The sequence below is a fragment of the Acytostelium subglobosum genome (assembly GCF_000787575.1).
Source record: "Acytostelium subglobosum LB1 DNA, scaffold: scaffold6, whole genome shotgun sequence".
In the NCBI taxonomy this organism is placed as follows: Eukaryota; Evosea; class Eumycetozoa; order Acytosteliales; family Acytosteliaceae; genus Acytostelium; species Acytostelium subglobosum.
This window is the reverse complement of record NW_012236532.1, coordinates 1,282,070-1,308,537: the sequence shown is the minus strand read 5'-3', so window position 1 is coordinate 1,308,537 and position 26,468 is coordinate 1,282,070. Positions and strand designations below refer to the sequence as shown.

At 44.4% G+C, this 26,468-nt stretch overlaps 10 protein-coding genes across 10 annotated transcripts; 6 read left to right on the top strand and 4 right to left on the bottom strand.

Annotated features, from left to right (window-relative positions):
• Positions 1–50: 50 nt before the first annotated feature.
• Positions 51–2,505, top strand: SAMD00019534_038680 (hypothetical protein; the record flags this gene model as incomplete). The annotated part of the gene is made up of 4 exons (XM_012904760.1): positions 51–410; positions 540–761; positions 1,031–2,150; positions 2,231–2,505. Coding segments are annotated over 4 exons (1,977 nt in total), but the record flags the coding sequence as incomplete, so codon positions are not given.
• A 214-nt stretch (positions 2,506–2,719) lies between these two features.
• On the top strand, positions 2,720–3,618 carry SAMD00019534_038670 (hypothetical protein; the record flags this gene model as incomplete). The annotated part of the gene is made up of 2 exons (XM_012904759.1): positions 2,720–2,941; positions 3,076–3,618. The coding sequence occupies 2 exons, from the start codon at positions 2,720–2,722 to the stop codon at positions 3,616–3,618; spliced, it is 765 nt and encodes a 254-aa protein (XP_012760213.1).
• Positions 3,619–3,814: 196 nt separating this feature from the next.
• On the top strand, positions 3,815–5,482 carry SAMD00019534_038660 (hypothetical protein; the record flags this gene model as incomplete). The annotated part of the gene is made up of 4 exons (XM_012904758.1): positions 3,815–4,365; positions 4,444–4,682; positions 5,164–5,348; positions 5,468–5,482. 4 exons carry the CDS (start codon positions 3,815–3,817, stop codon positions 5,480–5,482), a joined length of 990 nt encoding a protein of 329 aa, XP_012760212.1.
• A 172-nt stretch (positions 5,483–5,654) lies between these two features.
• Positions 5,655–7,309, bottom strand: SAMD00019534_038650 (hypothetical protein; the record flags this gene model as incomplete). The annotated part of the gene is made up of 5 exons (XM_012904757.1): positions 5,655–6,017; positions 6,090–6,329; positions 6,403–6,705; positions 6,784–6,934; positions 6,996–7,309. The coding sequence occupies 5 exons, from the start codon at positions 7,307–7,309 to the stop codon at positions 5,655–5,657; spliced, it is 1,371 nt and encodes a 456-aa protein (XP_012760211.1).
• A 1,375-nt stretch (positions 7,310–8,684) lies between these two features.
• On the top strand, positions 8,685–10,217 carry SAMD00019534_038640 (hypothetical protein; the record flags this gene model as incomplete). The annotated part of the gene is made up of 6 exons (XM_012904756.1): positions 8,685–8,718; positions 8,797–9,089; positions 9,148–9,250; positions 9,315–9,667; positions 9,756–9,898; positions 9,965–10,217. Coding segments are annotated over 6 exons (1,179 nt in total), but the record flags the coding sequence as incomplete, so codon positions are not given.
• Positions 10,218–10,242: 25 nt separating this feature from the next.
• SAMD00019534_038630 (hypothetical protein) lies at positions 10,243–12,705 on the bottom strand (the record flags this gene model as incomplete). Its single annotated transcript, XM_012904755.1, has 5 exons — positions 10,243–10,461; positions 10,542–11,021; positions 11,085–11,865; positions 11,926–12,206; positions 12,277–12,705. 5 exons carry the CDS (start codon positions 12,703–12,705, stop codon positions 10,243–10,245), a joined length of 2,190 nt encoding a protein of 729 aa, XP_012760209.1.
• A 178-nt stretch (positions 12,706–12,883) lies between these two features.
• Positions 12,884–16,246, top strand: SAMD00019534_038620 (hypothetical protein; the record flags this gene model as incomplete). The annotated part of the gene is made up of 6 exons (XM_012904754.1): positions 12,884–13,364; positions 13,438–14,007; positions 14,091–14,621; positions 14,688–14,772; positions 14,839–16,048; positions 16,118–16,246. The coding sequence occupies 6 exons, from the start codon at positions 12,884–12,886 to the stop codon at positions 16,244–16,246; spliced, it is 3,006 nt and encodes a 1,001-aa protein (XP_012760208.1).
• Positions 16,247–17,252: 1,006 nt separating this feature from the next.
• On the top strand, positions 17,253–17,921 carry SAMD00019534_038610 (hypothetical protein; the record flags this gene model as incomplete). Its single annotated transcript, XM_012904753.1, has 2 exons — positions 17,253–17,605; positions 17,672–17,921. The coding sequence occupies 2 exons, from the start codon at positions 17,253–17,255 to the stop codon at positions 17,919–17,921; spliced, it is 603 nt and encodes a 200-aa protein (XP_012760207.1).
• Positions 17,922–17,989: 68 nt separating this feature from the next.
• SAMD00019534_038600 (hypothetical protein) lies at positions 17,990–21,784 on the bottom strand (the record flags this gene model as incomplete). The annotated part of the gene is made up of 2 exons (XM_012904752.1): positions 17,990–20,844; positions 20,920–21,784. The coding sequence occupies 2 exons, from the start codon at positions 21,782–21,784 to the stop codon at positions 17,990–17,992; spliced, it is 3,720 nt and encodes a 1,239-aa protein (XP_012760206.1).
• A 588-nt stretch (positions 21,785–22,372) lies between these two features.
• Positions 22,373–24,076, bottom strand: SAMD00019534_038590 (hypothetical protein; the record flags this gene model as incomplete). Its single annotated transcript, XM_012904751.1, has 2 exons — positions 22,373–23,912; positions 23,973–24,076. The coding sequence occupies 2 exons, from the start codon at positions 24,074–24,076 to the stop codon at positions 22,373–22,375; spliced, it is 1,644 nt and encodes a 547-aa protein (XP_012760205.1).
• Positions 24,077–26,468: the final 2,392 nt, after the last annotated feature.

The following is a 26,468-nucleotide window of genomic DNA, read 5'->3' as shown; positions in this document are numbered from 1 at the left end:
TATGTAATAAGATCAAAAACGACTACTTTTGAACTCATTCGTTCGACTGTTCAACACACAAAATGTCAGAGATAGATACAAAATTGATGGAGACACCTGTTGTTGTGCCTGTTACAGACACTCCAATGGCAACAACTACAACTACATCAACGACAACAAAAGCCAACAATGACAACAACAACAACACTACCAATTATCAGACAAAGAGCGAGATTCCACCTCACAAGAACAGAACCGAGGAGTCAGTTGGTATTCAATGCTTCTTGGGAACATCACGTCCTTGGACAGGTATACTTAAACAAAGATATGATGACTTTATTGTAAATGAAATAGATTTAAGTGGACGTGTCATCACTTTGAACTCATTGTCTGCTCCAGCAGTGGAGGAACAAACCTCCACCACACCAAAGGTAAGTCGGTCACTGCGACACCATGCACTACTATGCAGTCCACATTGCTTACAATATTAACATTGATGATCAAATTAGGAGGAAACACCTGTTGTTCCTGAACCAGTTGCACAACCACCACCTCCACAAGCTGATTTAACTCCAGAGCAATCACTTTTAGCCCTTGTCGGTGAGGAGCAATGCAAGGCATTCACCGAGTTCTTGGAGGTCACAGCAAAGGCCAATCCCAAGTCTACATTCCTGTTCAAAGAGGATCAAGACAAAGAGCACAGGACTGCCGTACATAAAGTGATCAAAGAGCAGTTCAAGCTCGTCTCAGAGACTGAGAAGTCGTGTGTAAAGGTGTTGGCTTCCTGGTAAGTGTATATGAACTGGACTGTAATCACCACTTGTCCACCATTCTAACACAACAAACACTATTAGTTCCGTCGACAAACGAGCCAACAATAACTCTAGGAGTTGGCCAGCCGATAGACCAAAGTATCTACAGTTTGTTCTATACAAAGAGAACAAGGAATCAATGGATGCCTTGAATATCGTCTCAAAGATGCTCAAGTAAGTGTTGTTGGCGTCAACATCTCCTTTTATAAAGTATAACACTAAACATCAACAACAACTATAGATCTGGAACAAAGATATTCTCAATGGCAGGTACAAAGGACAAGCGTGGAATCACAACCCAGAGTGTTACTGTATTCAAACAAACAGCAGAGAGGATTGCAGGTCTCAACAACCGTCTCTACGGTGTCAAGTGTGGCGGTGATTTCAAGTACGTCGATCAACAACTCCAACTTGGTGACCTCACTGGAAACAGGTTCACGGTGGTCATTCGCGACATCTCTGCTGATGATGAACTGGTGGCCGACTCTGTGGCACAGTTCAAAAAGACTGGATTCATCAACTACTATGGACTACAGCGCTTTGGAACTGGCTCCATCAGCACAAACGAAGTGGGCAAGGCCATTATCCGTGGAGAATGGCAACAAGTGGTCAATCTGATATTGTGCCCACGCGAGGGTGAGCGACCTGATTTGCAACAGGCACGACAGGCCTACAAGGACACTGGTGATATCGCACCACTTATTCGAGCCCTTCCTAGGTTCATGATGGCCGAGCATGCCGTCCTGAAGGGACTCCAGAAGGACAAGAAGGGATACCAGAACGCATTCAACAATCTTCCAAGAACCCTACGCATGCTCTATCCACACAGTTATCAGAGTCTCATTTGGAACAGGATGGCATCTGAGCGTATCAAGATGTTTGGCTTTGATAAGCCAGTGGTTGGAGACTTGGTGTCTGTTGGCGAACTCAAGAAGCCAGTCAACCAGGATGAGAGTGAGGAGACAAACAATGACATCCCAGACGACAGCACTGCAGAGGGCGATGAGGTTGGCGATGAGAAAGCAGAGTTCTTGATACAGCATGTGACAGAGGATGACGTTGCCAACAACAAGTACAGCATTGATCAAGTGGTGCTACCAATGCCTGGCAATGAAGTACAGTATCCAAAGCACAAGATTGGCGAGCGATACAAAGAGGCCATCGCAGAGGATGGCATCACAGAGTCTATGTTCACGAGCAAGACCAGAGTGTACAACCTTAAAGGTTCATATCGTAAGCTGATATCATTCGCCACCGACATTGAATACAAGGTGTTCCGATACAATGATTTCACCGCTCCACTTGCTCGCAAGGATCTGGACAAGTTTGAAGGAAAACCAGAACCAAAGGATATACCAAGTATGTTTCAATCCATCCGTCCAAAACAAATAACTGACAAATATTCATTCATTCAATCAATCAATCAATCAATCAATCAGACGGTCAATTTAGAGCACTACGCATCTCTTTCAATCTTCCATCTTCATCCTATGCGACAATGGCCTATAGAGAACTATTGAAACAGTCATCTGCACTTCAGCCACAGGTCGCCATGGGTGAGAACTCTAAACAGGCGTTCCATCAACAACAAAAACAGAAGCAACTACAACAAGAACAAGAACAACAAATATCAGTGGTGGATAACACCAACACTGGTGACCCTTCAACTTCACAACCAATCATTGGTGTCAAGAGGAAACTGGAAGAGTTGGATGAATAAATTTAATCGAACTACCGAATTTTCATTAATTTCAATAATTTTGTTTAGAATCACACCATCAACAAGCTACTTGAGAGTATTCATAATGATACACATTCAAACAAACTAGTTTACGTCATCATCAAATAATATTAGTAATAGAGTAACATATAGGCATTCAGGATTAGAAGGAAGAAGAACAAGAAGAAGAAGAAGAAGAAGAAGAAGAATGAGTCATAGCAATGATCCAAAACAGTTGAGTCCATCTTCAACTCAACACGCCACTGAAGATGAGAGACCAAACACTGACATTGCCATTGAGTTTGGCTACAGACTAAAGGACCTGACGTTCAATGATGCAATAGTTATCAACAAGTTGATGCACTTTGCCCGCGACAATATCAAAGCCTCTGCAGAGATTGCTGCTTTGGTTGAGGACAGGATTAGTAAGGTAAGTGTTGTCTTGATTGTCAATTTGTACACACAACCAATCTTCAGCTCACTTACTAATCAATAATCGATATCAACAACATATATATGTATAATGTTGAACCATTCATAACAACTCCTACATTTATACAACAGAGTACTTCTCACACTCAAAGACTTGCAACTCTTTACCTGATGGACTCGATAATAAAGAATGTGGGCAGAGCATATAAAACGATATTCGCCAGGGACCTTGTCAATACCTATTGTAGTAGTTTTGAGGCTGTCGACGATACCGTCAGGATATCACTACTCAAGCTCTATAACACATGGTCCGTCCACTTTGAACCTGCCCTACTGGAGCAGATCCAACAACGATTGGGCAATGAGGAGATGGCTCGCATTGGGGAGCTCATCAAGCTGTTGCCACCCAAGCAACCCAACAAACAGAACGTCCATCATCGACAGTCTCAACCGCCTCCACAGACCAAGCCACAGCAACCTATGCAGCGTCCACAACAACCACCACAACAGCCAATGCAACAGCCACAGAGACAGCCACAGCCACAGCCACAACCACAACAGCCAATGCAGCAGTTCAACCAACAACAGCGACCAATGCAGCCATTCAACCAGTCACCTTTGCAACAACCTCAACAACAACAAATGCATAATCCCATTCACCAAAATGTAAAGTGACACTTTATAAACATCTGCTCTAGCTACCTCATATTAGTTACTAACCATTAGATATATCTTATCACAGAGTCAGGACCCGAGGGTCAATAAAGGAAGTGCTCCTAATTACTTCAATGGTCAATTCAACAATAACAACAACAGTACCGCTGGCAACATCAATGGTCCCAGCAACATCAACAGGATGCCAATCAACAATATGACTCCAATGAACAACGCCATGAACAACAACGCCATCTACAACAATATGAATCCAATGTATAATAATATGGCATCTGGACCAATGGTGGGCATGGTCAATGGCATGGCACCCAACACCATGAACCCCAACATGATGTTGAATAACCATCAGAATTTCCCAATCAACAACAACAACATGATGGCCAACAACTTCAACAACGTCATGCCTACGAATAACCAAACGTTTGGTCATCTATCGTCGTTCAACGCCAGCTACAACAGCAGTGGACTCAACGGATGGAACACCGGTCCCGACTACCAACAAGCTGCACAGGATCAGAAGCAGCTCTATTCCATGACCGAGCAGATTGACCTTTTGGTCAGCAAGGAGCCAGACAATCACGAATTCAGGATGTTGTCGCAGGAGCTAAAGACTGCCATATTCCAACCCTACAATCCAATGAGAAATGACTACCTAAAGCAACAGTTTGCCAAACTCACTGCCAATAAACCAGCCAGTCCGCGAGTGATGGCTGAGGATGGCTTTGGCAGTGGCGAGGACTACCGAAGGTTTGTAAACATGTTGCATACTACTGCAGAGGGATGGACATCAACTAATCATGGGGTATTGTATCTCCAAATCAACAGGGACTATGATCCATTCCAGATACTTTACGGCGCACTTCCACTTCAATGTAAGACATGTGCTTTGAGATTCAAGGACAATGAACCCATGAGGAAGCACATGGATTGGCATTGGAGAATGAACAAGAAAGAGAAGAAGAAGAAGGAGAAGAAGCAAGCAATGTCGAGGGCATGGTACATTGAAGAGGATGAATGGATGCAGTACACCGCTGGTGAGACTGAGGTATATCATGAACAACCAGGTATGTATTATTATTTCATTTCGCTCATCAACTTCAACAACAACAACAACAAACTACAATCACAACAACAACAAACGACATCAAACAACAATATATCTCCACCTTCTTGGTGCTGGTACTTCCAGCATTATCACTGTGGCTACTTGCTACGGATGATAGAGGAACAACAAACAACAAAGAAAGTTCGACAACCTATCTTTATGATTGGTACACACACTCTCTTTATAATTATTTGAAGGTTGTCCAGTCTTGGTTATGTTTCTACTTGCTGGAATGAATAATTTATATTTATATAATCCAGTGAGCGAATTTACCAGCCTGGTATTTACTACGTTGTCTTTCTTTCTTTCCATCCCCACTCCCTCCAATCACATTCATCACAACAATGTTCAATCCCAATCAACACGGTATGCGTTAAAGTAAATAGATATAAATATTAATACAACATTGTTTGTCTTTGACAACAACTACTATCAAATAGCATTACCATTCCTTAATAACAGACACAAGAAGGAGGATGACCAAAAGCCCCTACCCAACATGGTGGCCGATGATGACCAGCCCGAGTGCCCCATCTGTCGTGAGAAGTTCGACAAGTTCTGGGATGAGACCAATGAAGAGTGGATGTACCTGGCGGTCGAAATAAACGAGAGGATGGACAAGATCGTACATGTCAAGTGCAACGGAACGCCTGACCAGGCCGAAACTGGCCTCTCATCACCCAAGCCAGTGTCCATGGAAAAGAAACGCGACTGGGACGACTCCACCYTTTGATTCACCTACAGACCTACCTGGCCTAAACGGCGAGAGGGATACCAAGAGAGTAAGGAGTGACTTTYCAAAGTTGACCTCTCAGTCGTACGTACCACTTGGCAATAAATAAACAATGATGTGCACGCATAGCTTTAGCGCTACATGATAATATTGTGATGATGTACTTTTAATTTAATATTGGACCATGGTGATGCTCGCTCAATGGAGCTTTTTCTTGGCCGCTCTATTGTAGAATCCATAGTAGTAGACTGATCCAATGACAGAGACTGACAAAAATAAGTACCATGGGTACTTGACCATTGGAGGGAATGGGATCTCCCAGAACATAGCTCCGCCATACTTAACACAGATGAGCAGCTCGACGGCGATAATTGCAATGACGATCCATGCCATTGGTCCCAACTTCTTGGTTTGCTTGTCAGAAACAAATTGGTAGTATTCACGAAGGGCAGGTGTTCCGATGAACAACAACAACACCAGTCTCTGAACGTTGATAATGTGAGGTGGAGGAATCCACAACAGTGTCTTTAAGAAGAATGCATTGAGTTCAATCAATGATACCTATATAAGTGTGTATATGTTGATTGTAAGGATTGGTGTGTATTGTTGTGCTTTGATTGTAATGGAACTTACCAAGACTACTACGAATATGTAGTGAAGGAATCTCTTCCAATCGGATGCGATCTGCCAGTTGTAGTCCTCATAGTGAACTGGAGTGAACTGCTTGAGGGCGCGGGCAAGAATGTTGCGCTTCTTCTTGATCTTCTTCTCCTCGTTACCTGCCCACTTGTACTCCTTCATCTTTAAGTACTTGATCGTCAACACTCCACAAACAATTCCAAGTGCATTGCATACCAAGATGTCCAAAATAATCTAAGAGGTAAGGTAGGTCAAATGACCTAAGTTAGACATGAATCATCGGTCGAACATATCTCGTACTACTTACATGATCCCACCAACACTCATGGAAGTTTGGTAGCCAATGGGCAAAGGTCAACTCGAGGATCTCAAAGGAGATTGACAAGGTCCAGCAGAGAACAGTATCACGCATAAGGACAGTCTTTCCCCACCAGCCAAAGAAGTGTGCCCAAATGAACTCGTCATTGATTGTATCCATTAGGTTCCTAAAGCTTGACTTTGGGTCATTTGGTGTATAAAGGTCACAGTTATCGCCGTAAGATCTCTCTGGAAGAGGGACACCCAACTTTGGATCGATATGCTTCATCAATTTCCTTGCATCATCTGCAGACTAGTGTGATTTAGCATGGTGATGTGTTGTATTTGTTAGTATGTAGGTGAGTGATTGTCACCGTGATTGAGTACCTACCTGGAACAAAAGGAAGACCAACGAACATAGATAGATCACACCCATACCCATGACTACACGCCAAAAGGCTGGATGTGGACGAACAAACACACCATCTCTCATTTGAAGCATTGAGAACAAAAGGAATGCTCCACATGCTCCAAGAAGTCCACTGCCATTCATTCATTAGTGCATTATCAATGTTATATCGTAGTAAGGTGGTTGGTACATACGTCTTTATACTTGTGTCTGAAGATTGATCCTTTGTAAATGCAAAGTATACAACGACTAAACCAGCGATGACCATTGTGAGGATGCTGTGAGGCTTTTTGACAAAGCTCATACTGTCATACTCCTCGCTGTTGAGTCTTGTCTGTCCACTCGGTGTGAGCATGTACTTTGGCTGCCTCATGTGTTTGGGTACTCGATGATGTACGTTGCCACTGTGTGTCTCGTCAGTGTCTGTGTGAACATCTGTTGGGTCAATGGCAGGTGAACGAGAGTCGACTGACTCTGTCTGCTGTTGTTTCTTTGGACTCTTCATCATTCAAAACAATCTAGTTATGAAGTAATATAGAGATTGATAGATATAAAGATAATAATAACTTAATGATATATAGAATGACAAACAATAATAAAGACACATCTTACGTCATGGGAACCTGGCCTTTCGGGTCCCATCCTGACATAATTTCCATTGAAAGATCAAAATTAATTAATTAAAAATAAATAGACGAGCGTTGGTACAAACTGGACTTGTTGTCTTTCAACTGATTAGCTTTGTTGTGCATCATCGTACAAAGTGAAGGAGGAGGAGCACATCTCGAGACTTGTTGAACGTTGTTGACTTATCACATTCTTTTGGTGGTGACAATTGTACCAGTATCATGACCATTCACCAATGGTGTGTGATACGAAACAAAATGTTGTTTGTTGTTGTTATTGTTCTCTCTATCTCCCTTTACATCATTAGTATTATTTGTTATAACAAATCATGGAAGCTTAAGATCATCTTCAATTTCATTCAGCAGCAGTGACTTCATAATCAATACAATAATAGAAACATTGATACACAATTGTGTTCATCTGTTGTTGCAGCTGGCGATTAGGAGAGAATACAATCTAGAGGTCTTTAATAACCAAGCCAATAATGATGAGTAAGTTTTGGATTCATTCATACATCTATTATAGCTTCTCGTAACTTCTACAGTGCGATGAATATATTCATCTCTGGAGAATATTGCCGAATTACATGTATCGAAGATCCAAAGAACCAACCAATTGCAGAGAACTTCTCCGAACATTTCTCGTTAACCTAGGTGTTAGTCTATGCGCTTCAGGAAGAGTCGCACCCTTGCATCCTCATTGGGTTGTTCGTCATCATCGCTCTCAAACCACCTTCCATTTTAGAGTTGACGTGTGTTTTTTGAAATATCGATTATTTAATTTGAATTATTTATTTATTTATTTGATATTCGAACTTACTACTGTCCATCCCCGAGATCATTGTTCCCTTGATCATCAAACACAACAACAGCAACAACTCCCAATTTTCAAAAATAATATAATTATAATTAATTAATTCATACCCCTACCAGTCAATCAACAGGCCTGGGAGTCACTCACTTTTTTTTTTTAACACGCACACACTATCTCTATCTCACGTTCAAACACACAAGACTACACAGTCCGTTTGTTGCAACAAACACATTTGGGAAATTAGGAAGAGAGAACATAATATTATTATTAGCGATATAACAATAGTTCCATCTTTGTAACCAATCAATAATAATCAATCAAACAATTATTCAATTATTCAATATCACTTCAATTCAATTCACATCGATTCATTATTTTCAAGACACCGGTGATATTACATTTAGTTTAAGGATAGCAACAACAGCAGTAACAGCGGCGGACGGATGTACATCACTTCTTCTTCCAATATTTCTTCCTGTATGCAACATACATATTTTGTAGTGGACATTCATTCCTTCAAAGGAGAAACTAACATGTCATCGTCGCGTTCAACAGATAACACTGTCAATCCGTTTGGACAGCAGCATATCTTACTAAATCACCATCATCGGTTCAACCAACATGTAGGCCCAAACTCATCGTCGACGACGACAACAACAACAACATCATCAACCTCATCCTATAAGCTAAAGAGGATAGACGAGCCTGAGGGGAACAATAATTGTGCCTCTGAGACTTTAAACAATTTTGAATTGGATGACATCAATACCTTTGAGATCAAGACTACCAATATTAGAGACCATATCAATAAGTTTGTCTATAATCATGGAGTGGAGAAAGAGTTCTATGTAAGATTATTATTATTATTTATTATGGCGACACCATACTAATTAATTATGTATATAGTTTCTAGAGAAGAGGACAGAGAAGGATCTATTACATGGAGACTTTAGAACTGCTTTGAAAGAAGAGAATAAGATGAAGAATAGATATATTAACGTCTTGCCAGGTATGTTTACACTGCCAGGAAGTAAACAAATTGTTCACATCTAACAACAAACAAACGATAATAGTTGAACCACATAGAGTTAGACTTTCTGTAGACTCTGATGATGAATCAGAGGGATCAGACTATATCAATGCCAGTTACATTAACGACCCACTCAGTAAGAACAAAGAGAAAAAGTATATTTGTACACAGGGACCCTTGGAGAACACATTTAACGATTTCTGGAAGATGGTCTGGGAGGTAAAGAGTAACATCATTGTGATGCTGACCAAGGAGGAGGAGAGCAACATAAAGAAATGCGACAGATACTGGATAGACGCCGGCTCCAAGGACTATGGAAACATTAGAGTCCAATTCGACACAAGCATAGTTTTACACGAGTTCATCCAACGATACTTTACCTTAGAGAATTTAAAGGTAATGTTATTCTTAATGCCAACAACAACAACAACAGAGAGGACATGTTAATTAACCCATTTGTCAACATCAACACTCTCCCTCACAGACTAAAGAGAAACGTAGAATCATCCACTATCAATATATCGCATGGCCTGACCATGGTACACCAGTTTCAATCAAGGAGTTTCTAAACCTGATAGCGGCTGTCGAGAAGGAACCAAAGACAGGCCCTATTATTGTACATTGCAGGTTAGTATTCAGTAAATGGAAAGTGGGTCCAGCATAAACTAACATACTACCTACTACTTACTACAGTGCTGGAATCGGAAGATCTGGTACATTTTGTGTTATTCATTCAGTGGTCACCAACTCGATTAGTGGCGGAGGTGCAGACAGCAACGTTGTCACACTAAACATTCCAAAGATTATCGCCAATTTCAGAAGTCAGAGGCCAGGCATGGTGCAGAATAAGGAACAATACAGGTTCTGCTACCTTGCTATTGCCGAGGGCACCACTTCACTGGAGCAACTTCGCAAGGGAAGGAGATCACTTTCATACTCAATAAACTAGTTTATATAATAATAATGAATGATCATTGAACACTATGTTCTGTGCTCACCGGTGCGTCTTGTTGTTGTTGCGTGGTAGTATTGACTTTTGGAACAACAGTTGTATCCAACTCGCTGAATCTACATGTGTCTGGATCAAAGGAAAGTGGTATGATTCCACAATGACCAGAGAACCTATTCTTCTTGATGTCAATATATCTAAAGTTCTTTCCATTCTGCATTATGATTACATTGTCCGCTTCCTGCAATGAGTAAGAGTGAGAATGAGAGAGTCAGTTATCACAAATTGTTTGAGTGTCCAGCTGTCATGTATAATACTTACTTGAGTTGCTTTGGCAGTACCAAATATATCATTGATATTTAAGGGTATGCCAATGTCCTGCTTCCTTGGATGGATGACAACAGTGATGTGTACATTCTTTTGTGTGGCAAAGTGTCTGAGTTTCTCGATCGACTCATCCATGTTCTCGAATCTCTCCACTCCCTTGCTCTGACCACTGAGCATGAACTGGAGGTTATCCAGTACAATGTGCTCCACATCATGTACATATACGGCGTACTCCATGGCATCGAGTACCTTGTCAATGTGTGTCGAACCATAGAAACGTAGGAAGTACATTGGCAGTGTCTCGAATTCATCGGCCATCCTATTGTACTCCTCTACTTTGTCCTCCAGATTGACACCAGTGTATTGCCCCATCATCTTCTTGGCCAGTCTTGCAACCTTGATCTCGAAGCTACCCCATAGAGTGCGTGTACCTTGAGTGGAGAAATCCAAAGACAGTTGAGAGAGTAGTGTTGTCTAGTTTGTATCATGAACTATGTTAGAGATAGGTCGTTGTTGTTTAGGTAGTTTGATCCTTACCTTTCCAATACCAGTTGGTCCCGAGAAGATGGTGAGCTCACCCTTACGATGACCTTTGAGCAACTTGTTAAAGGTTGGGAACCACTTGCTCTTTACACCATTGACCGATGCTGGATTGGTCAGCTCATTGTATATCGATGTTCTCACCAATGAGAAGTCGCATATCTGATCATGTGGAACATTGGCGGCGGTGGACAGTATCGCAGAGAGGTTCTTTCCTTGTAGCAGTGCATCGTTTGCATCTTTAGGACCATCATCCTGACCCTGCTTTGTTTTGATGATGAACGTTCTCTGGATGCCAAGCTTCTCGGCGAACTTTTGTGCGCCTTCCTGTCCAATGACATCGTCGTCCATCCAAAGATATATCTTCTCAAAGCGCTCCAACAATGGCAACAGTGCAATGGGTAGAGAGTTGGCACCATTCGGGAGTGATATTGTTGGCATGCCTGTGGCTTGATGTACGGCCATGGCATCGTATTCACCCTCTGTCAGTACAATCTCTTTGGCATCGGCGGGTATTGTGTGCCATCCAAAGAATCCCCACTTTCCACCCTTTGGTTCTATTCTCTGGAGAGCCTTCATGTTGACCGCTCTCAACTTGCATCGATGTGTGATTACATTGCCCTTCTTGTCCAAGCTTGTCCATGGAAATGTGATACACTTTTGATCTTGCCAACCATCCTCCACAAAGAATGATTGATTAGTGACACCAACCTGATACTTCTTGCAAACTTCCAATGTCAATCCTCTCTCGCCTGTACCCTTTCCAGTTAACTTGGTGCTGTGATTGATTGATTGATTGTCAGTTATAGTATGTGACGATCCAAACTACAACACTTACATGACATCAGGATGTTTGTCCAACTCTGCAGCATATGTAGCCATCCTTTTAATATCAGCAATGGTAGTGGTAACATCATGTGCGTCCACTTCATCACCAGTGGTTGATGATATCTGCTTGAGGGATAGATCACCGAGGTTGGCCTTGAAATCGAACCATGATCCCTTGTTTGAACATCGATGACAAAAGAATGTGCTGGTCTCTCTTGATATATATAGCTTCCACAGGTTGTCCAGCTTACCCTTTGTGTCTGGACACATTGGACACTCTTTGACAACGATCTATATATTGATGTGCTAAAGGGTTATCATCATGTTGTTGCTGTTGGCCGTGTTGTGTTGATCGACCTACCTCATGTCCACTGATTCTATAGAGTAACTTCTTCCTGTCGAGATAGCTAAGTACATTCTCTTCATTGACCTTGTAATATGAAGATACGAATGTCTTGTCATTGTTGTTGTTGTTGCCAGTTGTTGTTGTTGTTGTCTTTGGAGATGACCTAGACACACTACTACTTGGCTTGTCAATCTTTGGTGGCCATGATATTGTTGGACTGTCTGTTGGCTTTACATTGTTGTTGTTGGACTGCTGAGTAGTCGTGGAGGATGATGATGGTGATGGTGATGATGGTTTTGAGATAACCTTTAGAGTTGGTGACCTCTTGGGTGGTGTTGTAGTTGTGGTCGTCGAAGTTGTGGTGTGTAATCGTGCATTATTGAGTATTGGATGTTGTTGGTGATACACTGCAGTGTACAGTCTGCGATATGAGTATCTTAACATTGCTATTGATTAGTTATCTGTACCATCTATCTATCTTTGAATGAATGAACGGTGGTTAGTCTTTTCGTGTGTGTTATTGTTGTAAACTTAGATCTTACTGTTCATTCATTCGATCTCATGTCTTTCAATCTTCTACAAATATACAAACACGTAATATATACATGTTATAGCAGATGAGATGGCAGGAAAGAAAGGAAAGAAGAAGAAGCAACAACAGCATCAACAACTGCAGTTCAATGAACTAAATAATGAATCACCTCTGTCCTCTTCAAGTACAACTACTACGACTAGTCTACAACAACAACAACACAATGAGAGTGTCAACCTGCTTAGCAACTTAACGTTGTTCCCGCATCTCCACAAGAGACGTGAGACACACTCATACATAGACAAGTTCGAGTTCAACAAGAGCACCGGTGTCAAGTGCAGTTCAGCATTCTATCTACACGGTCAACCATGGTCCATTGTGCTGAGGTCACCATTGCCACAGGATCCCGACGTTCTTCATGCCTATCACGACAAACACATCTCCATCTTCCTTGTCGCCGTCGAGACAAAGCCACTATCGGCTCGCATCGACTTCTCAATAGACATTAGACCCAACAACTCAAAGTCCAATGCCAGTCGATCCTCTGCCTTTTCACAGTATGCAACAAAGTGTAAGGTCTACATCCTCCTTTGTGACGCTGCACATACAGTCCAGTCTCTAACTCTCCCTCCAATACAACATAGACACATCATTCGAGATCACAAGCCAATGCGCATATACTGGCTTCCAGAACTTCATACGACTAGGCGATTACAATGACATGTCTGCACTCAGTGATTCATTTGTGATCACCATCAATATGGACGCCGTCGTGGACAATGATTCAATGTTTGGCAAACGTAGCTATCTCGAGTCGGTCATTTGCAAAGCTAGTAGTCTGTTGCAGATTGAGCATAATATCTACGTTTCATTGATGCTCTCTTTCTACTTTATGCCCATTCTGCGGCGTGCTATGCTCGAGTTGCCTCGCACCACCACCAACGTTTGGGCCATGGAGCTTCAAAGGATCATCTACCAGCTGTCCAAGGATCGTCCCGTCGTTGACAATCGCTTCGCTCAGGCCATCAACTTCTTTAGCTACTTCTACATGACACCCTCACCTCCACTGACAGAGACGCACAAGGAGTATGAGTTTGACACCATCCTACAAAAGACACTGGCACAGGCAATCTCTTGTAGCTTGCCACAACAACAGACCAAACTAAAGTATTACCTATGCTTTGGTAATAATGATGAAACAGAGAGTGTATATAGTAAGTTAGTGGATATTGATCAACCAGCAAGATGCAGTGTGATTAACCTTGTGTCGACACGTCCCTCCATCGCCACCCACCAGCGATCAACTTGGACAACAAAGTAATCAGTGGAGATATGGTTACTTTACTGCGGAATAGTAATAGCCAGCTTAGATTAATCGACCTCTTCCCATCAGTACTCTTTGTCAGTCTACCTCGATTGTTCATTGATGAGAATAACAAGACGACAGAAGAGTCAACAACAGCATCACCTGGATTCATCCCATATGAGAATCTGCGGCGTGCCGAAATAGACTTCCCCGAGGACTTCTATTATGACCAGGTACTTCAACCGGACGAGGACATTGACCAACGATCCAGCGAGAATCATTATGTACTATACAGTGTATGGATGCACGAGCATCCCGAAGACGACTATCAAGGCACCTACTATACATTCCTGCGGCCTCTCGATCAACCGCACTGGATCAAAGTCAAGGGTGACTGTGTTGAGGAGGTATCCTTCAAGTATGTCAGCAAGATGGGAATAGGTCCAGGTACAGATCGATTCCCCTATGGTGTAGACATGGTCACTTTGAATGGTAGAATCTCAAGAAACTACTCATATGCATGTAAAGTATTATGTGGTTCGTGGCATTGCTAGGCAATAAGATAACTAACTACCCTGCCACACATAGACATGTTGGTCTATGTACTAGAGTCAGAGATGAGGAATGTATTTAACGAAGAGGATAACAAGTTCACTGTTGACCTTGATCATATGTAAGTGAAGTCGATGTCTCCTAGAGAATCAAAGTCTAACACTTTTTATCAATAATATTCTATTAGATTATCAAACGAGAAGGATAAGCCATACTTTAACTCTGATATCAAGGAGTTACTCAATCCATTGTCAAACGAACAACATTCACCATCTGTGAAACAATCACAGACATCATCATCATCAACTTTGAAAGCAACTCCCTCTCCACCTCCCAAAGCACCAGCATCATCACCATCTGGGAAACCATCACAGACATCATCATCATCATCACCATCACCTTTGAAAGCAACACCCTCACCACCTCCAAAGGCAGCCGACGCTTCGCCACTATTATCGTCCTTGGTACCTCAACAATCTGGTTCCAGAGCATCAAAGAAGAAAAGGTCTAGTGGAGGAGGTGGCGGTGGTGGTTGCGATATCAATGAAGAGCTATTTAGAGGCACACCACTCAGCAAGCTACTCTTTCCAATAGCACAACTGGACCAAGAGACATTAATGAAGATTCACAGAAGGAGCGACAATGACAGTGATGATGGTACCTCAGAGAATGACGACTTTGATGAAGCAATGATGCAGCATTTGACCGACGCCACTCAAAATTGGTTGACTGGTGGTGCTGGTGGCGATCACGACACTGATGACTCAGCACTCAACCATAAGCTAATGGAATGGCAATCACAACTGGCAAGGATGCAGAAGCAGTTCGAAGACAAGGTCAATGAGTTGGAGATGACACTTAGTGAGAGTCGCCAGATCACAAAGCAAATGGATCTGACAAAGAAGGAGCTGGAGCAGAGTCAGCGGGCAATGGAGCTGACCAAGAAGGAGATGGACACACTGTCAAAGTCTTTGGAGATCATTGCCAAGGAGAAAGAGGAGATGAAGAAGCAAAACGAGCAGTTGAGCGAGAAGCACAAGAAGGCGAGTAATCTGAACGATATTCAAAGAAAAGAGTTGGACACCCAACGATCACAACTGGCACAGTACACCAAGCAGAGCGAGTCGTTTAAGAATTCAATGGCCAAGATATCTCAGACCAATATGGAGCTCGAAAAGGAGGTGGAAACTCTTCGTCAGACCGTCAAGGAGGAGTGTGAGCTCCGAGAGCGAGAGCAGAGTGAGACCGGTACATTGCGGAAGCAGTTATCAGAACTACAGCTGGAAAACCGCCGACTTTTAGGCGACCAAACTGCTCTTTCGGCAATGGACATGAACCAGTTGGTGAACCTCAGTCAGTTGGTTGGCAAATCACTGTACACCATAAACGAACAACTGGTATGTATTTGTTTATTTCCATTTCCATTTCCAAATTCCACCATCCATTCAAATCACATCCTGCTACAGCTGCTGCTGCTGTCAACATCATCACATTTGATCTGCAGCTGTAACCGTCTTAAAATACACTCCACCCTGCCAATGACATATTACTTGTACTTTATGTACATATATGTACAAATTCATCAACAACAATAAGAGCAAAAGGTGGTCGAAACATCTCCAGACATATCTAGAGGCAGATTGCATATGCGATACACGTTGTGGGTGTCATCGCAACACACCCCTTCATTCATCTGCCCTTAATGCTGCCACCACCATCATTAATAACACACACAAGCAATCAATCATACACGAAACAAACACACACACTCACCAAACAAACACACTCATTCACTCAAATGGAGTTGAGTTCTATTGCCATTTGATCGATCAGGCACCCTATGTCCACATCATACCCATCATCTCACTCAATTTAAACACTGAAGTGCGACACTAGTAGCAATAACAGCAACAATAACAACATCAACAACATCCAACAACAACAGCAACCAACAACAACTGACCATATGATGTACGCCCATAGATACAACTCAAGAGCTGTGTGATTTGCATGGAGAGCTGCCGGAACATATGCTTCACTCCCTGCGCCCACATGGTCACTTGTCACACCTGTGCCGAAGTGCTTAACAAGTGTCCCATGTGTCGAAAGCTGATCACAGCCAAGATTAAAATCATAGACAGCTGAGGAGATGATGGCTATCATTTACGCAGTATGGCCGCCCATTTGGACAGGTATTGCCAAAGCGGGCGAGGGAGGGTGCGTCCCCCGCTTCTGAATCCATCCATGCACCGGATCCCTCATCCACTACTGCTACGCTTTGTTAATATTCGAACATCCCCATCCGCCCATTGCCTCCCTCCCCTACACAAAACCATAGGTTTATTTCCAACTACCAATGGACCATCGGTCGATTGGGAGCACGCCCCTTGGCAGCATACATTTAACGATCAGATACAATGTATTGTCACTCAAGTCATACATGTCTGGTTGGTATAAAAGGGTGTTGTTTTGCATACCCTTTAAATCAAGTAGTAGAATAGTTAGATTACTTATCAATATCTCCTTCCAATACCTTATATTATTTCAATATTACCTAATATTACCCATTATCTTCCTTTTATTCATTGGATCATCATTAACATGTCATCCATTACCACCAACAACAAACTGGCAATACTCTGCATTCTTCTGCCATTCCTTTTTATTGGATCATCCGATGCCTCCACTGTCATGCTCCGACGTTATAGCAATAATGATTGCACCGGTACAGAACTCATGGTGGCCTATACATATCTATCGTCCAGTGTCACAGACATTCTAATGGCTGGAACCAGAATGGATTGCAATACCAACGGATGCACTATATCTGCCTGTGATTGTCCGTACAATTGTCCATCTCCATATTTCCTCTCATTCAACACCTGTAGCAATGGTGTCAGACTGGATACCAACGATAACATAACCTCATACACATATCCCAAGATGATGAACGCGTATGTACATTAATATCCCGATCAATCAACATTTTCTAACCATGATTGTTTTGTCCACATGTACAGAATGGTAAAGACATCAACTGGATGCAGTCTATTCTACAGTGGCCTGTTACCAAAGACGAACCAGTGCATGGCCAACTTTGTGGGAGTCAATTACATTTACAAGGTAGTTGGCAGTACGATCACCTACTATGGTAAATGCAACAGTGACTGTACCTCATGCGCCACACAACAATCACTGAACTCTGGCACGTGCTATATGGTCTTTTTCAATCAAGGAAATAGTTTGGCTACTATATTGTACAATCAGTAGGATGGACATAGCAGCACAATAAAGGCGCTACTACGCCCAGGCGCCTACTCCGACGACGTTGCTATTCTTTATTCAATCAATTGCTGCTTTGTTGATGATGAACACTTGGTTACACTGCTGATCCATTCATCAATCTCTGATTGACTGCTGCCACAAATGAGGAACTCCCTGTTCTCGGTGGACTCACGAATTGCCATACAGAAGGGCTTGTAGTAGGACTTTTGCACTGCGATGTTGACCAAATGGATGATACCCTTGGGCTTCTTGTCACGTGATGTCTTGAAGTAGAAGAGGTAGTTCTGCTTCAGAACGAACCATCGTTTGGTCCAGTTTCGTCTCATTGCTCCCTTCTTGGTAAGATAGCCTTGCTTGACAATCTCTCCCAACTGGATTGTAATGGACACGCCCTGTTTGTTGCCATCGAGTCCAGTGCCAAATGGGTAGCTCTCTTCTCCATCACTATCGCTGTCCTCAGAGACTACAGGGGCGGTACGACGAGAGATGGTGGGTGATGTATCTGGAGAGGATATGGCATGAAGTTTGGCGGAACGTCTATAGCCACTGTTATTGGCGGCGTCGCTCTGATACTGCTGCATCTCCTGTTCGACGCTGCTGAATATCACTTGGAATCCAGTCATAAAGGCTTCAACCAGTCCGAATATCGTGTTGAAGGCAGTGCAATCCAGAGGTGAAGCTCCCTTCTTACGAAGGAGAAGTGTGGCAAAGACGATACTGATGTTGTTTGGTGTCATCTTGTTGATTGATGATTGCTCGGCCACCTTGGTAAGCATTCGCATCAGATAGAATGTGCAGAACCTATTGAACTGCGGAAGCTTCTCCATCTCCGACTTGATTGCCAGGTACTTTTGTGACATTGGTGATACGTTGGCAATATCAACAAAGCTATCAAACTGTTTGTATGTGAGAAGAGGCTCTGGAAGGTTACGCACCCAGAGCTTCAATAGGCAGGCCACAGTGTGCACGTCCAACTCTGAGTAGTCCAGCTCCACGCCAGCCTCGATTTCAGATTTGGAAGAGTCCAGGATGCGCTGGTTGGCCGAAAGCCTAAAGACTCCTTCCTCAGTGCATCCATATTCGCTTAGGTAATCGATGATACGCTGAACGAATGAAGGGATGGGACGTCCCTGCTCAGATGGTCGAAGATAGAGTTGCTCCAGAGGGATGCCAAACAGCTTATTCTGGTTGATCTTGTAGCTGGCCTTGGTGATGGCAGACATCCAGTCGTCTCTAAGTGACTTGTTATCAAAGGTGAGATTGAACACTGTTGGGAGGTTGGCTGCGCCACAAGTGACCACGAGAGACCTGTCTTCCTTGGACTCCTTCACCTCCATATTGTTCTGTAGATCAATCTTTGAGATGTACTTGTACTTGAAGCCATGCGATGAACTGCTGTTACCGGCACTGCTGTTGTTGCTTCCACTATCATATGACAACATTGATGGGAAGAGTGCATTCTGTTTCTTGCACAGAATGATCAGGTCACTCATCAACAACATGTGCATGTTGGAGCTTGGAGCATTGGCACCTTGAGACACTGATGCACCACCCTCCTTGATAAGATATCGACCTTCCTGAACGAGCAACGCATCGAAACCTATCAAAGACTGTTGGAGCTTCATCATTTGAATGAGGTTGTGACTCTGTCCAACTAGATCGCCCAAGGTCTTCATCTTCTCTTGTGCCTCCATGATCATGTCCAACTCATCCTGATTGGCAGAGTTATCCTTGAGATCTTGAAGTATGATCAGGTAGCTTGTGACACGCGAGAGTGGCGTGGGGATGAGCGAGTCAAGGTCGGCACCATCCGACTTCTCCTCACAGGTCTTGAGGAATTGTTGGAAGTTCTTGGACTGCTTTACACGATTGATAGTATGTAGAGCCTTGGAGAAGTTGCCAATATACACAGAGTACAGTTGCATTAGCTTGGGTGATGCCTTGAAGAATACAGATGCCAATGTTGGTGCCGAGGGCTCGCCATACTGCTTAAGACAACTATCCAAGTCCTCCAAGAACTTGTTCTGGTGTGTAAGCAGTGCCTCAACGTTGGAGAATATGGCCACTTCATCCTCTTTGAATATCTTGCTAAACAGACGATCGTCTGTCCTCAGTGAGTTGAGGTAGACCTGCACAAGGGTGTTGAGTCCAGCAACATAGTTGCGCTCGGCAATGACGAATCTACGCACCTGGGTACGCTTTGGATCCTCGCCAATCACATCCCTCTCGAGTTCGGTAGAGGTCACTCTCTCTTTACCCGGCGCTGCCGTACCTAGAGAAGCGGCAACAATGGCAGGACTGTTAGCTGTGCTGATTGTCACCTGCTTCTGATGTTCGATGGCGCGGTCCAACTCAGATCGACGTCTTTGAGCCTCCTTCTTGTATTGAGCAAAGGATGGCTGCATTGAATCGAGTTGTTCGTGCAGCGCTTTTGCCATGCTCTGCAGACCCTCTACATACTCCACTACCTGCTCCATCATCTCCACAGAGTTGGAGTCGGTGGCCAGACGCACAGTGGCTTGGGTCTCGTTACCAACGATGCTGACTCGACCACGGAGGTAGTCACGCTCCTGCTGCAACTCGGCCTGACGCACCAAGTTCACACCCTTGCCCTTGGCCGTGTTGGACAGACACTTGGTCTCGAGATTGTCATACATTGATCGCACCTTGTCATAGTTCTTCTTTGAACTCCTCACCACCTTGATGTCCCTGGTGACGTACTGCTCGACGGCTGTGCGCAGTCCCGAGATAGACTGGATGTCACATCGTTGTCTAAACAGTTCGATATCACGATGAAGATCACCAATCTTGAACATGCACTGTCCCAGCTCATTATCCGATTGGGCAATGAGCATTGTGCCATAGTTCTTAAATGCCTCTGCCAAACTATTGCCCTCTCTTGACGTGGCTACGTTGTGGTACAGACAGGTCAGTTGTTAGTGAGTGAGTGAATTCTTGGGCACTGTCTTGGATTGGAACATACCTGTGCTCGATTGTGAACGCTTCTGAATCTTGTGATATATGTCATTGAGGTAGTTGTAGTTCTCCTCTGCAACCCTATTCTGTGTGATCATCTCGGGAAACTCCATTATGGGTGCACCTACATCCATTGAGTTTCGATTGGATGTCGCTGGGGATGTGTAGGCCGACTCTGAACTGGCACGCATTGGGTTACTGGCAATAGCGCCGGATGAATGTGGTGATATTGGCGATTGAGTAGGCAGAAGTGGTGGAGGTGTCTTGAAGTTGAGTGACACTGGTCTGGGCATCAATGGTGGCGGTGTCTTGGTAGGTGTCTGTTGTTGTTGTTGTAGAGGTGGTGGTGGTAGTTGTTGCGGTGGAAGTTGTTGTGATCCCATTGGCGGAGGAGGAGGTAATGATACTGGTGTGGATATTGGTGCGGACAATGGTGGGGGTGGAGGTGGAAGTGTCATTTGGGATGGCAATGGTGGAAGTGTCATCTGAGGTGGAGGTGGTGGTAGGTTATTGATGGATGGTAATGCTGGAAGTGGGATAGATCCCAATGACTTGGTTGTGGCTGTTCCAGTGGCCAACGATGGTGGCAATGGAGGTGGTTGTTTGGCAGGTGGTTTCGAATAGTTTGGTGACAAAGGTTGTTGTTGTTGTGGCGGTGGTGCTAGTGGCTTTTGGCCAAGTGATGATGTGCCTGGTGGTGCAGGCTTGGGTAATGCAGGTAATGTATGTAGCAATGGTGGTGGTGCAGAAATCATCGGACCAGCAGAGGTAGGCTTTGCCGAGCTGGGTGGTGGTGGAGGTTGACCATTGGGCTTTGATGGCAATGGTGGTAGTTTCAAAGGTGGAGGATATTGTGGTGGTGGTAAGTCCATTATCCTTATCTAAATATATATCTCTGTTTATCTGTTTATCTGTTATACACTCTCTATCTGTATCACTTAAATCTTTATCAAAATCTAAAAGAGAGATTGAGAGAGAGGAGGCAGGGGAAGGATGAAGTTGTTTATTGTCATTAGTCATGCAGTCAGGTGTGGGTGTTGCAAGAAAGGCAAACTTAAACCCCCACTTTCATATCCATCTTTCCCAAAGGACCGAGCTGGATAGCTCCAGAACTACTATCCAGCTGGCATTCAGATCGAGATCCCAGATGCATTCATAAAATCAAACCTTGATTTTTTGGGCTACTTTATCGGATTGGATTGTGGGCCTGGTCTAGATGAAGATTCATTTGATAAATCATATTCATACACACATGTCATTGGTTGACATCCATTTATTGATTAATTCATTCATTCAGACTTCACTATTCATTTAAATGAACAACATCCACCCTCCTATCTATCGCCGAAATAAAGCCTATTTGTCAGTTAACAAGCCGACACATACACACACGACAAGAACATCACACCAACGAAATGCAGAGCAGCGGGACTTTATCAGGTGTAATTACTTTATTATTATTATTTCCAGACTGGTCTCTTTAGAGCACTACTGGACTTTGTCTTGGTGGCGGATGACGAGACCGAAGTGGAGGTGATGGTCTTCTTGCTCTCGGACTTTGGTGTTGGCGGGAGATTCTGGCTACTCACAACAGCAGCAGCAGTGCTAGCCTTGGCCGATACAGTGGATGATACTTTGTTGTTGGTGGTGGTGGTGGTGGTGGTGGCATTGTTGGTGTGATTGTCATTGCTTCGGAGAATGCTGTTGCTATCACTCATGGTCACTGGGGGCTCGGCTGTGGTGGTGGTGGTCTCCTTCTTTCCTCTGCCAGCAAGGTTCATCAGTGGACGGAACAATGTTGATGTGAGTGAAGATGAGAAGCTAGATGAACTAAATGTCTTCTTCAATGATGATGGCTTCTTGGTCTTTGTCGTTGTTGTTGTCGCTGAGGTTGTTGTTGTTGTTGCTGATGTTGCTTGTGATGTGGTCTGTGCTGCTGCGGGTGTTACTGTAGTCGTGGATGCAGCCATTGCAGAGATGGAGCTGGCGGCACTGGATGTCTTGCTTCTGGACGAAGAGGAGAAGCCGAATGGACTGGGTATGGTCTTCTTTGTTGACTTGGTCTGCTCCTTGGCATGGGCCAGCAACATGGCCGAGGTTGTCGCTGTGAATATTGGTGTATTTACATTGTTGTTGTGGTGGTTGTTGGCTTGTGTTGCCTTGGATGTCATTGTTGATGATAATGATGATGATGAAGATGTGGATGTGGTGGGCATGGATGTGGAGATTGCCAGATCACTGGCTGATGAATGTGTATTGCCGTTGTTGGTAGCCTTGACTGGATTGCTATTCTGACTGGTGGACAGCAATGGTGTCTTGGTCACACTTATGGGTGGTTTGAGCTTACTGGGTGTGTTGGACTTTAGTGTGCCACTGCTGGTGGAGCGAGAGAGCAGTTGCTTTGTGGGTGTGACTGATGTCGTTGTTGATGTTGATGTACTTGTTGCTGCTGCTGGACTCTTGGTCGGTGTCCTTGTGCCCTTGGTACTGGTTGGTGTGCCAGTGGTCGTGTTGGATCTGGTCCTGGTTGGAGTGGACGACTTGGCCATGGTCTCAGATAGGATGGAACAACCCTCGGGAGGGGTATCGCTCAGCTTCATCTGTGATATCAGCTTGTCGGTATCAATGTCCATGTCATCATTCTGCTCGTCACAAAATGCCTCATCACAACTGGCGCCATTTGGAACGGTGGCCTCTGTGGTCGATGACTCGAATGGCAATGGCATGGCAAAGCCCAACTTGGCCCACATATTCCTGCGCTTTGTATCGTCGTCCCTTTTCTTTGCCTCATAGTCAGTGATAGACTGAAGCTTCTTGAACTCCTCATTATGTATCTTGTCAAAGTCTGGTTTGGACACCTTTGTCTGTTGTTGTTGATGATGACCCATTGTGGCACGCACATGTGGATTGATCTTTGGTGTTGGACGTTGTTCAATATCATACTTTGTTGCTGATTTGATCTGTGGATTCCTTTGTTGTTTCTTTGCCTCTGACAACTCCCTGTTATTGTTGTGATGGTGAGTAATTGATTGATTGATTGATTGTATCACAATGACATACTTTAGTTTGAGTATTGACATCCTCTTGCGAGTCTTGACGATTGACTCTTTCCTTTTGGTGACCAGAGTATCATTGGTCGATCGTATAGTTTCCTCAACTTCCATGATTGTTATAGGTATAGTAGTACTATGAATGTATGCTTGTTGTTTGCCTTATTATTTGTTTGTAATGTGATGGCTGATAGATCATGTGTTGTTGATCCCAACCCCATTGACGATGAACTGTTGAAGTTGTAACAACTTCAATTTGAAAAAAGGCGCCTATTTCAATTCAAACTCACAAGTTGGGTTGAGAGTGCCAATGAATGGATGTCCAGTCAATGAACCCAACAACAATAATGAGTGAACGACGACAACAACAACAACAACCAAAGGTTGTCTATTGATTCTAGTTATGATACTTTATTAGAATGCGGTCCCGTTTGATTGGGACACTTAAATAGGTTGGACGCCCAGTATACAACAAGTTGGGTTGGGAGAGGGGGAGGAGGGAGATTGTGTTTGTGTTTGGATGGAGAAAGGATACATTGGAGGCCGCGGCAGCGGCGGCGGTAATGGAGTGTGTGAGAGGTAGAGGTAGTAGTCGAGGAAGGAAGGAAGGAAGGGATGGCCATCCAGCTGCAGAGATTGTTAAGTATTGATGGCAGAAGATGATGTTATTGTTTGATTGGTGATGAGGGGGATGGCTCTGCTTGGCATGGCTGGCTGGCATGGCTTGCTGGCTGGCTGACTGACTGGCTGACTATAAGTCCGGTCCTTTAGTTGAGGAACGACTTGTTTAATAAATACAGGAGGAGGTTGATGTTTAGCTTGAAGAAATCGGTTTCGTATTCCAGCTGGTGGTTGGCCTGCATCTCGAGAAGCTCGTCCAGATGGAGCTTGATCTCAGAGACCGACGTCGTACGATAGATGAGCGTGACGTCGTAGATGCCCGGCGACTCGGACGTGAACGAGAAGAAGATATTGGAGCGACGGTCCTCTGGCACCTCGGACTCGAGGATGATTCCGTCCTTCTCCAGCTGCGAATAGCTAAACTTGAACGGACCCTTCTTCTTGACCTTCTCGGTCTTGGTCTTCTCCTTCTTCTCCTTGGACGAGGACTTGCCCTTCTTGTCCGTGCCACAGTTCTCTCTGACGTTCACCAGGTACTTCTCGTAGGACTCGAGCTGGCCCTGCAAAAAGAGGTTGTGCTCCTTGATCGCGTCGAGAACGTGGCGCAGCTTGTCCAGCTCACTGTTGGTCTTGGCAATGTAGGACTCGTAGTTGAGCATCTCGGCGACGATGTCCTTTCGCAGCTGTGAGTAGTTGTCCTCCTCCTTGAGATATCCAAAGCTGGTGAGCTGCTTAAAGTTGAAGAGGATCTTCTTGATGTGGTCGACGATCTCCTGGTTCTTGTTGACGGCGGCGTGCTTGGCCACCTCGGCCAGCGTGGCGCCCATGTCATTGAGGCCGGCCTCCTTGCCGTTGGCCAGCGATCGAAGCACTGTGAAGAGGAGATACTTGGTTTCATTGTACATTTGCTCGGGCTTGATGCTGAGCGACTCGTTCAGCTCGAATCTATTGGAGAGCTTCAGCTCGACGTTGGCGTTCTCGCTTCTGGGCAGCTGGGCTGGCGCTGGTCCCAGATCATTGATGATCAGACGCAATGGGTCGCTGGCCTCTGGCGCCAGGACGTTCATGTGCTGCTCGAGCAGACTGTGCACAAAGTACATTTCGTTCAGGGTGATGTTGATCGTGATGTTGTCGCCAACCCTGCCCAGCTGGATGTACTTGTCGAGACTGAGGTGATCGTCGAGGTTGTCCACCTTTGTCAGCTGCTCCAGGAAGTCGTTCAGACGATCCTTGTTCTTCTCGAGGAACACATTGAGCGGCTCCATAAAGAACTCCTTCACACCGCCAAACATCACGTTGTTGGCCAGGTTCTGCATCATCTTGGCGGGGTATGTAAGGTTCTTCTTGGTGTTGTTGGACAGCTTGGCGTCGACCAGCATGAACGCTTGAGGACTGACCACCGCAGGGTTGATGTAGCGAAGCAGGAAGAAACCTCCAATCAGACCGCATGTCTGGGCACGTGTGGCCGTGGGGAACTTGACCTTGACCAGCTCGCGAATCTGTTTGCATATCCAACGGATGCCGTATGGCACGAGGTCGATCGAGGCGATGATCGAGTCGATGAACTTGTCACCAAAGGTGATGAGCTGCTCTGTGCGTGGCCTGATGATCTCCTTCACGTTGTCATTCTCTGCACACTCCTCGGGTGGCGCCTTGCGCTTCAGCGGCGAGGGCTTGCCGGTCTTGGTCTCAAACTCGTTGATGTAGTTCTCGTAGACGGTGGACGGGTTGATCTCTAGCGAGAGGTCCTTGTCGTTGGTGATCTCCTCCAAGGGCTTGGTCAGCGAGTGCTTCAGGTATTGCTGGCCGGGGCCACGACGAGTGTACGTCGTCATCATTCTCGTCAGCGCAGTGTTGGCTCGCAGCAGACTGCCAATGGAGGGTG